The sequence below is a fragment of the Arachis duranensis genome, chromosome 5, assembly GCF_000817695.3.
Source record: "Arachis duranensis cultivar V14167 chromosome 5, aradu.V14167.gnm2.J7QH, whole genome shotgun sequence".
Lineage (NCBI taxonomy): Eukaryota > Viridiplantae > Streptophyta > Magnoliopsida > Fabales > Fabaceae > Arachis > Arachis duranensis.
The window spans coordinates 46,752,032-46,763,518 of NC_029776.3; the positions used below are offsets into that span (position 1 = coordinate 46,752,032).

The following is an 11,487-nucleotide window of genomic DNA, read 5'->3' on the forward strand; positions in this document are numbered from 1 at the left end:
CAACTCCTTGTAAGGTCGCACACTGATGAGCGGATAATTTATATGCTTTTTGCCATTGTTTTTAGATAGTTTTTAGTAGGATCTAGCTACTTTTAGGGATGTTTTCATTAGTTTTTATGCAAAATTTACATTTCTGGACTTTACTATGAGTTTGTGTATTTTTCTATGATTTCAGGTATTTTCTGGCTGAAATTGAGGGACCTGAGTAAAAATCTAATTCAGGCTGAAAACGGACTGCTGATGCTGTTGGATTCTGACCTCCCTACACTCGAAATAGATTTTCTGGAGCTACAGAACACCAAATGGCGCGCTCTTAACGGAATTGGAAAGTAGACATCCAGAGCTTTCCAGCAATATATAATAGTTTATACTTTGTTCGGGTTTAGATGACGCAAACTGGCGTTCAGCACCAGTTCCATGCTGCATTCTGAAGTAAAACGCCAGAAACACGTCACAAACCAGAGTTAAATGCCAAAAACACGTTACAACTTGGCGTTTAACTCCAAGAGAACCCTGTACATGTGTAAAGCTCAAGCTCAGCCTAAGCACACATCAAAGTGGGCCCCGGAAGTGGATTTCTGCATTTAGACTTATTTCTGTAAATCCTAGTAGCTAGTCTAGTATAAATAGGACTTTTACTATTGTATTTTCATCTTTGGACGTCTAGTCCTTAGACCAGGTCCTTTTTCCTATTTTCAAATTCATATGTCTTTTGTGGAGGCTGGCCATTCAGCCATGCCTGGACCACCATCACTTATGTATTTTCAATGGTGGAGTTTCTACACACCATAGATTAAGGTGTGGAGCTCTGCTGTACCTCGAGTTTTAATGCAAAGTACTACTATTTTCTATTTAATTCATGCTTATTCTTATTCTAAGATATTACTCGTACTTCAACCTGATGGATGTGATGATCCATGACACTCATCATCATCCGTCCCTATGAACGCATGCCTGACAACCACTTCCGTTCTACAAGCGAAAGCTAGAGTGAATATCTCTTGGATTCCTTAACCAGAATCTTCGTGGTATAAGCTAGAATTATTGGCTGCCATTCTTGAGAATCCAGAAAGTCTAAACTTTGTTTGTGGTATTCCGAGTAGGATTCAGGGATTGAATGACTGTGATGAGCTTCAAACTCGCGATTGTTGGGCGTAGTGACAGACGCAAAAGAATCAATGGATTCTATTCCGACATGATCGAGAACCGACAGATGATTAGCCGTGCTGTTACAAGAGCATTAGGACCATTTTCATTGAGAGGATAGGAAGTAGCCATTGACAATGGTGATGCCTTACATACAGCTTGCCATGGAAAGGAGTATGAAGGATTGAAGGAAGGTAGTAGGAAAACAGAGATTCAACAGGAACAAAGCAGCTCCATACACTTATCTGAAATTCCCACCAATGATTTACATAAGTATCTCTATCCTTATTTTATGCTTTATTTATTATTAATTTTCGAAAACCATTATAATAATTTGAATCAGCCTAACTGAGATTTACAAGATGACCATAGCTTGCTTCATACCAACAATCTCCGTGGGATCGACCCTTACTCACGTAAGGTATTACTTGGACGACCCAGTGCACTTGCTGGTTAGTTGTGCGAAGTTGTGACAAAGTGTGATTCATGTTTGAGAGCGCTACCAAGTCTTTGGCGCCATTGTTGATGATCACAATTTTGTGCACCACACGCTCAACAGTTTCATCCTTCGTGTTCATAAGTTGTGTCCTAAGGAACTAACATATCGGTGGGTGTGTCTAAGAATTGCATACGTTGTCGAAATAAGCTCAAGTTATCTAAAGGGATACCAAGCTCAAAAGAGAATTAGAGTGCACCTCAAGAAAAGAATTCTAAATTACGAATCTTTGGAAGAAACAATAAGGCACATTGAATCAAAGTATGTCTTTGCTGATGGTTTATCTTAACAGTAATCTTCCTTACACTTGATTGGGTCAAAACAGATTAGGGTCATGTCAAGGGGTATGAATTTCATGCAAAGACACATGCAAGCAAGGGTTTGATTTAGGGAAACGTTCAATTCAATTATCAAGAAGGATCACGACATAAAGTATTTCAATGCGGATTACAAAAGAAAGACAGATCGAGTCACAAGCATTTGTTGGTAATCTCTCTCGTATTAGGTCTCCTATTGTCATCCTCGTTCACTCCAACCCCTTACAATTGATCCATTAAGTTATCTATCCTCGGCAACGGATACTTGTTCTTCACAATCACTTTGTTCAACTGTCGATAATCCACACAGAGTCGCATTCACCTCCAAGAGTATATAACCCTTAGCTACAACTGTCTCTCCTTCCACAAAGTGTTCTACTACTTAGTATCGCCAACCTAACTTAAGTCGTTAAAGTAATTCATCTTTCATAATCCTACCGTGTTAATGCTCCCTCACATTTTCCATTGTGTCACCCTAATTAGTTGTCACTAAGAACCCGAGTCGCTTGTCTGCATCCACCAGAATTATCTTCTCCCATTAATACCTCCGACGGTAAGTTTGGCCAGCTCTAACGACAATGTTCCTTAAAATAAAACTAAGCTAAACTCTGGTCCTAATTCGGACATTCAATCTAATCTTCCTTGTTCCGAATCCTTGTCTCCATCATAAGTTAATAAGAAGGATTGAGTTACAACCTACTACAACCTGATTAAAATTTGGTTATCAATTTTATCGTTACCTCAATTTGGAGGTTCTCAACCCCGTCACTGAGACCGGTCCGCACCGTGGTCCTTCCTATAAGGACAACGTATAGAGATATGCCCTGACAATCCGCAGTGGTAACATCCACTGAACCCAGAAATGCATGACATTTTTAGATGGTATCTTCTACATCTCGGGCACCTTAATTCCTCTTGTTGAACCCACGCCTGCTTACCTCCTCCTCTTGCCTGGTGATATCGGTCATGGTTAATCTCTCTAATATGCCCTTGAACTTGGGATTGCTTAGGGGCATGTCTACCCTTCTTGAAGTTCTGGCCTCTTGATGGAACATACTTTCTACGACTTCTGCTGCTAGTACCGCCATGATTATCTCTCACCAAAGTCGTCTTCTTAACATAATCCTCAAGAATTGTTGCCTTGTCCACCAATTCAGAAAATCTTCGAATCTCTAATGGAGTCACAACACTCATAATATTTTCCCTCAGACCTCCTTGGTACCTTACACACTTCCAACTCTCATAGGACTCAAAGGCTCTGTGACATACCCTTGAAAATCTACAGAGCTTCTCAAACTTACTTGTATACTCAACCACAGACATTAAACCTTGCTTTAGTTGCATAAGCTGTAATTCTCTGACCTCCCTTACTGATTCAGGAAAATATTTCTTGTAGAAAGTAGTCCGGAACAGCTCCCACGATATATCCATATTCTGTAGTTGCAGAAAACGACACTATCCTTAACACCAAGGCTGAGCTTCCCCCACTAATTGATAAGTCGCATATTCGACAAACTAAATATTTGGGACATGTTGAGTTTGTAATGCACACTCCACAGCTTTAAACCAGTTGTCTGCTTCAATCAGCACCTTCTACATTTTCGTTTCTGGCTGATTGCCTTGTTTGCCGCATAGCATGAGTAGTCATCGCAGTGCTCGCTTGAATCGTGTTAGCTAGGTTAGTCATCGCTGCCATAAATTCAGCGTGATTGTCTGTCAACGGGTTACCCTCATTTTCTCTTCGAGTATGTGTTTGACCTCGTCCGTGAGCTACCATTCAAGGTCCTGTCCACACCAAACAATTGATATCAAGGTGATCAGTCTCAATATCAAAAGCCTAGTGCTTCAATTATCCCAAAAAGGCACTCACAAACATGCATGCAATGAAATATCAAGAGATAACCTAAATAGCATGAAAGAAAAATGACCCACAGTATACAATGAAGCACAATCAGTCCATCCCTCAGGCTCATGAGGACGAACCACTCTGATACCACTAAATGTAACACATTAATTATCCTAAGCCTTACCTTATGCCGTAAATCAAAGGTTAATCAGAGGTCATGATAATTCTAAGGGTTATAGATAAATATATATAGAAGGAATAATAATTCTAGAAGCCCGATGAAGAAATAAGCTCAAAAGGGGAAGAAAACAACAAATAAGGCTGGGCGTGCCACTTGGTGCTCTGGGCGTGACACGCCAAGCTTTTGAACCAACTCTCAACAATGGGCGTGCAACTTGGTGCTATGGGCGTGGCACGCCAAATTTGTGAAGCCAAATCTCAAAGAGGGCGTGCAACTTGGTGCTATGGGCGTGGCACACCAGGCTTAAATTCCAGAGGAGTAATTTTGAGCCCCACTGTGGGCGTGGCACGCCAAGAAGTGGGTATGGCATGTTGGGGCATATGCCAGCCTGAACTCCTCTCATTCAAATGAAGATATCTTGCGCTACACAACTTCAAATAAAGTGATTCTAGTGGCATTAGAAAGTAAACATCTAGATCTTTCCAACCATATATAACACAAGGAGAAAACACAAGGAGAAAAACACGTCACTGCAGAGTTACCAGCCTGACCTCTTCATCTTCAAAGGAACATAACTTGAGTTATAAAGGTTCAAATGAGGTGATCTTAGTGGCGTTGGAAAGCTGACATCAAAAGCTTTCCAGCAATATATAACACTTTATGGTGGACATGAAAACAAAAGGTGAATAAGCCATTATTTCAGCGTTGCAAAACCTGGGCGTGCCACTTGATATTGAAGACGTGGCACGCCAGCTCTCTTTTTATAATGGGCGTGCCATTTGAAGCTTTGGGCATGGCATGCCAGTTTTAATGGCCAAAGAAGAACATATGGGGTGTGGCATGCCAATGAGTGGGCGTGGCACGCCAGTTTCACAACATATGGGGCGTTGCACGCCATAAGTAGGCGTGGCACGCCGGGCTACCTGACAGACTGACCTAGTCACTTTCAAATAGGCATAACGTGAGCTACAGAGGTTCAAATGAGTTGATTTCAAAGGTGTTGGAAAGCTGACACCCAGGGATTTCCAACCATATATAATACTTCATAGTGGACATTCATTTTAAGGCCCAACCAACTCCATACTTTCAACATTGCAAAGTGGGTCATACTCCAAAGGGCAAAATCAAGTGGGAGTGGCACTTGGAACCACATGCCAACTTCTTCCTGCAGCCCCCAACCTTCAACCAAGCCCACTCTAACTCTCATTCAAGCCACAATTTTCAACCAATCAAGGCCACAAGAAGCATCTAGAATAGTTTATTTTCATTTCATTGTAATTTACTTTTAATTTCATTTAAGTTTGTAATTTAGGAGAGCCTATATAAAGGCCTTAGTTTCATAGAATTAAAGAGCTATCTATTAGGCTTGACACATTTGGAGGAGTGAGTCTTCAAACCCTCTTTTCCACCATTCTCTTCTCCTCTTGAATTTTCTTACTTGTAAATATTTTAGTTATGAATTACTAACTCTTTCCATTGGGAAAGAGAGCTCTATTGTTTTTCAATGGATTAATTATTTTTATTCTTCTTCTTCTCTTCATATCTCTTTGATTTACTAGAAGGGATTTCGTTCTTCATTCTAGCATTCAATTATTTTGGAAAAGAGATTGAATGTATTTGGGTTTTATGGGAACCTTGGAAGAGGAATCATAAAACCATGCTTGAAATCCTTTCTCACACTTGAGTAGGATCTAGGTTTTGGTGTTTGGATATGGTGACATATAATCTTCCCTCTACTTGGACCTATGAGGATGTGTGGTATAATCAGGGAACAAGCTTCATCTCTTCTCATGAGCAATTATACCAAAGAATTGGCTATTGATCAAGATTTGAGAGATTGAGTCACCAAGGAATTAGGGATCAATCAATCATGATTTTCAAGAGGTCAATGAGTTGCATGATTGAAGATGAGATGAAATCAATTAATCCTGAGAATGCAATATCTCTTGATCCCAATGTTTATTTTATCTTTCTTTCTTTTATTTACTTTGTGGTTATTTACATTTTCTGCACTTTACATTTCCAGCACTTTACTTTCTTGTACTTTACTTTCCTTGCCATTTACTTTCTTGCACTTTATTACTTTCCTTTATTTTCATGTCATTTACTTTTCTTGTTGCTTATCACTCAAAATTGAATCGTCTAACTAGGATAATTAATCAACTATTGCTTGCTTAATCCAATTAATCTCTGTGGATACGATCCCACTCTATTGTGGGTTATTACTTGACGACAATTTGGTGCGCTAGCCAAAGAACGGATTCATTATATGTGGGTAGTGAATTCTGGTGATCAGTCACCATCAAGCAACTCACTGAGGTGGGTTGCGACCTGCATCTGAAAAACAACAACAAAGTATGGAATAAGAACCAGAGGTTCTCAGTATGGTAACAGTACCCAGTAATGTAAGATATAAGATCCTGGGACGCCAGAGGCAATCTTAGAGCTTCATATCAACACAAGATTCAAGCTTAAAGCATAACTAGAATTAAACTCATAACTTTAAAACTTAACATTTATAAAATAGGGTAAATTATCTTAAGGGATTTCTAACTATCAGATCACCGCTGTCCCACAGCCTTCACCAGCCTAACCGCCATGCGATCCCATCGCCACCGCCTACCGAGCCTCCTCAATCTCAGTAGAAAGCACAAATAATTACATACAAGTAATACACAAGAAATAATCAAGTATAGCAAGTAAATCAAGAAGCAATCAGGCATGTTATACAACTAGGCATAGTATGCAAGTAGACAAAGCAAGAAACCACATAGAAAATGCACATGATGAATGTCTGCCCTATTGGCTGTGATATCACATTGTCGGTTCAACTGCCAACCCGACACATCTCCATGGAGACGTCCCCTTCGGTATCATAGGAGGAACCCTCGAGATATTGTGTCTGGAACACGGTCCAGGATATAGTGCTTGCACACTCTAGTGATCCGAAGGGATACGAGTGTGATACTCTTGCCACGGACCTCATATCTCAACGTAAGCGGGACTAACCACCGACCTTACGCCACCGTCGTGACCTCGACAGGTGGGATCCAACCGTAGTCCCTGCTAGGCGCATAGCATTTAACAATCTCAGTCTTAGAAAATGTTACATCAATGGTTTCAAAAATCATTTTATTCCGTACTCAGTAGTTCACCACTTCCACACTTCATTATCAGTAATCACCAATATAATACTCCGCCTTCTCACTCAACCAAATCCGTCCTCAGTACTCCAAAAATCTAAGCCTCCATTTTCTAAACATTTTTGCAATAAAATACCTAATTAATTTCACCTAGAGCTTTCTCTATGTTTTGACACCTAAGAACAAGTTAAAGAGTCTTATGTAAGTGTCACAGAAGTTTACAAGCTTGTCAGGAAGGTAAAATGGTTAAAAATAAGGTTTTTATTGAAAAACGGAGCAGTGTGCATACGCACAGAAGGTAAAAAGTTTCATTTTTACACGTGTACATAGGTGCGTGCAGTCGGCCTTAACAGACTGTCATTCCCAGCCTGTGTGTGCGCACGAGGTTGTAGGTGCGCACAACTTGCAAAACTTCATTGGTTGTGTGTGCGCACAGAGCGTGCTAGCTGACGTGCGAAAAATTACCGATTAAGAATTTATAATGGAAATTTACGTTGCAAGTACAGTTCTTAAACGATGAAAATTCCGCGTATCAATTTAAAAAGAGTTGTCACAAAATTAAGAACAAAATACTGGGAGTAGAATTCCCAGGTTGTCGCCCAATGAGTTGCTAAGAGAGTGCTATTTATTGATCAGGAGTTTCTCAAGAAATTTAGAGTTTGGGGGATGGGCAAGTAAATGATTATAAATTAAAGTAATGTAGATTAACAAGAGGTTTTATGTAATTGAAATAAAAGCCTTGGCCAAGAGAAGATTAGTCGGAAGTTCTATCCTTGTTGGATTTCCCAAGATTAATAGTAATAGGTTGTTGTTTCTACTTAGTTAACCCTCAACGAATGAAGGAAAGTCAAGTAGTTAAGCTAACTCTGATTCACAAGTCCTAATCCTCTCCCTTGGGAAGGATTAGCGTTAGTGACTAGAGAGCCAGCCAACAATTTCCAGCTACAATTTAACTCTTGAGTCTTCCAACTCAAGGGTCTCCTATTAATCAACTCCAAAGCCAAGTTAGAAGACTACTCCATTGACATGGATGTCATCTTCACATACATGAAAAGGGAGTAGGAAAAACACATGGCAATTAAACTCAATTGAAAATAATCAACAAATAATGAAATTAAATAGAAAGGTATCTTTGCATTAATTAATTCCAAAATCGAACGTATCCATATAACTCTAAACAAAGTAAATGGGGAATAAAAAGTGTAAAGGAATAGAAAACAAACTAGAATGATAAACACTTCACGGAGGTAGTAACTCTTCTCAATATCCAACTCAAAAGCATAAAACTGAAAACTCTGAATCTACAAAGAATCCTAGAGGAAGTAATAATCTCTCCCCAAGATTCAAAAACTAAAACTAAAGCTAAAAATTGAGAATGTGTGAATGTGTGTTGAGTCCCTGCTGTCCCCTGGCTCTAGTCTACGTTTCTGGGCCAAAAACTGGGTCCAAACTCAGCCCAAAATCGCCCCCATTGTTTTCTGTGATTTTTGCACGTGGCACATGTCACGCGTATGCGTCAAGCACACGTGCGCGTCGATGGCCTTCTGCGTGTTCACGTGTATGCGCCAGATACGCATCCGCATCGATAGGAAATGTGCCAATTTGCGCGTACATGTCAGGTACGTGTGCGCGTCGATTCTCGCTGGTCAGCTCCTTGGTTTTTTGTATTCCTTCCATTTTTGCAAGCTTCCTTTCCATCCTCTAAGCCATTCCTGCCTTATAAGGCCTGAAAACACTTAACACACAGATCACGGCATCAAATGGGATAAATGGGAATTAAGAATTGACAATTTAAGGGCTTAGGAAGCAAGTTTTCAACCATAGAACAAGATTGGGAAGGAATTGTAAAATCATGCAAATTGTATGAATAAGTATGTAAAGAATTGATAAAGACCATTCAATTTAGCACAAGATAAACCATAAAATAGTGGTTTATCAATCTCTCCACACTTAAACATTAGCATGTCCTCATGCTAAACTCAAGGAGACCAAAGGAAGGAATGGGGGAAAGCAAGACTTATGCAATGCAACCTATGTAATTGAGTTCAACTACATACTAGGATGTCTCTGCCTACTTGGTTAAAAATAAACAAGTCCTCCAAGGCAAAAATAAATTAGATTCCACTAATTCAAATCACACAATAAGATGCAAGTAAACTTGTAAGAAGATAGCTCATGAAAGTTGGGAATATAGAATCAAGCATTGAACCCTCACTGGAAAAGTATATGCACTCTAATCACCCAGGTATTTAGGGTTAATCCACGCTGGTCTCCTCTAGTCATGCTTTCTAAAATTTTTCTCTTCATCTAACCAATCAACAAATATCTAATGTACAAATGCAAGCATCATGAGGTATTTTCAAGGTTGTAATGGGGCAAAGGTAAGGGTGAGGATATATGTATGGCCAAGTGAGCTATAAATTAAATCTTTGACTAACATAAGTTCCCACCTAATACACACATACACTCTATATAATTCTAAATTCATGTCTAGTGATGAGCGGATAATTTATACGCTTTTTGGCATTGTTTTTAGTATGTTTTTAGTATGTTTTAGTTAGTTTTTATTATATTTTTATTAGTTTTTAGTTAAAATTCACTTTTTTGGACTTTACTATGAGTTTGTGTGTTTTTCTGTGATTTTAGGTATTTTCTGGCTGAAATTGAGGGACCTGAGCAAAAATATGATTCAGAGGCTGAAAAGGACTGCAGATGTTGTTGGATTCTGACCTCCCTGCACTCGAAGTGGATTTTCTGGAGCTACAGAAGCCCAATTAGCGCGCTCTCAATTGCGTTGGAAAGTAGACATCCTGGGCTTTCCAGCAATGTTAATAGTCCATACTTTGCTTGAGATTTGATGGCCCAAACAGGCGTTCCAAATCAGCTTCAGAATTCCCGGCGTTTAACGCCGGAACTAGCACAAAAATTGGAGTTAAACGCCCAAACTGGCACAAAAGCTGGCATTTAACTCCAAGAAAAGTCTCTACACATGAAAGCTTCGATGCTCAGCCCAAGCACACACCAAGTTGGCCCGGAAGTGGATTTTTATGTCATTTACTCATCTTTGTAAACCCTAAGCTACTAGTTCTCTACAAATAGGACCTTTTGCTATGGTATTAGGGAATCTTTTGATCATGTTTTTATGATTGAACCCTCTTTGGGAGGCTGGCCATTCGGCCATGCCTAGACCTTGTTCTTATGTATTTTCAACGGTGGAGTTTCTACACACCATAGATTAAGGTGTGGAGCTCTGCTGTACCTCGAGTATCAATGCAATTACTATTGTTCTTCAATTCAATTCGACTTATTCTTGTTCTAAGATATTCATTCGTACCCAAGAACATGATGAATGTGATGATTATGTGACGCTCATCATCATTCTCACTTATGAACGTGTGCCTGACAACCACTTCCGTTCTACAAGCAAACAAGGCTTGAATGTTTATCTCTTGGATTCCTTAATTAGAATCTTTATGGTATAAGCTTGAATTGATGGCGGCATTCAAGAGAATCCGGAAGGTCTAAACCTTGTCTGTGGTATTCTGAGTAGGATTCAAGGATTGAATGACTGTGACAAGCTTCAAACTCTTGAAGGCTGGGCGTTAGTGACAGACGCAAAAGAATCACTGGATTCTATTCCAACCTGATTGAGAACCGACAGATAATTAGCCGTGCTGTGACAAAGTGCGTTGAACATTTTCACTGAGAGGACGGGACTGTAGCCATTGACAACGGTGATGCCCAACATAGAGCTTGCCATGGAAAGGAGTAAGAAGGATTGGATGAAGACAGTAGGAAAGCAGAGAGACGGAAGGGACAAAGCATCTCCATACGCTTATCTGAAATTCTCACCAATGAATTACATAAGTATCTCTATCTTTATTTTATGTTTTATTTATCTTTTAATTATCAATCCTCCATAACCATTTGAATCCACCTGACTGAGATTTACAAGATGACCATAGCTTGCTTCATACCAACAATCTCCGTGGGATCGCCCCTTACTCGCGTAAGGTTTATTACTTGGACGACCCAGTACACTTGCTGGTTAGTTGTGCAAAGTTGTGATAAAGAGTTGAGATTGCAATTGAGCGTACCATGTTGATGGCGCAATTGATGATCACAACTTCGTGCACCAAGTTTTGGCACCGTTGCCGGAGATTGTTTGAGTTTGGACAACTGACGGTTCATCTTGTTGCTTAGATTAGGTATTTTTCTTCAGAAATTTTAAGAATGAATTCTAGTGTTTCAAGGTGATGTTTTTATCATCACCAAAGCTGATTGATTCTCATCAATTTAGCTCTTGAATGCAATGTTCTGCTGAAGCTTGGCTAGCCATGTCTAATTCCTTTAGACTG

The 11,487-nt window shown here is 39.7% G+C and overlaps 1 protein-coding gene across 1 annotated transcript in view; it reads right to left on the reverse strand.

The window, feature by feature from the left end:
- Positions 1-6,278: 6,278 nt before the first annotated feature.
- LOC107489278 (uncharacterized) overlaps positions 6,279-11,487 on the reverse strand; it is a 14,535-nt gene continuing 9,326 nt past the window's right edge. The window contains exon 2 of the mRNA XM_016110032.1: positions 6,279-6,323. Coding sequence (XP_015965518.1) covers positions 6,279-6,323 — 45 coding nt within the window. The remainder of the gene's footprint in view (positions 6,324-11,487) is intronic.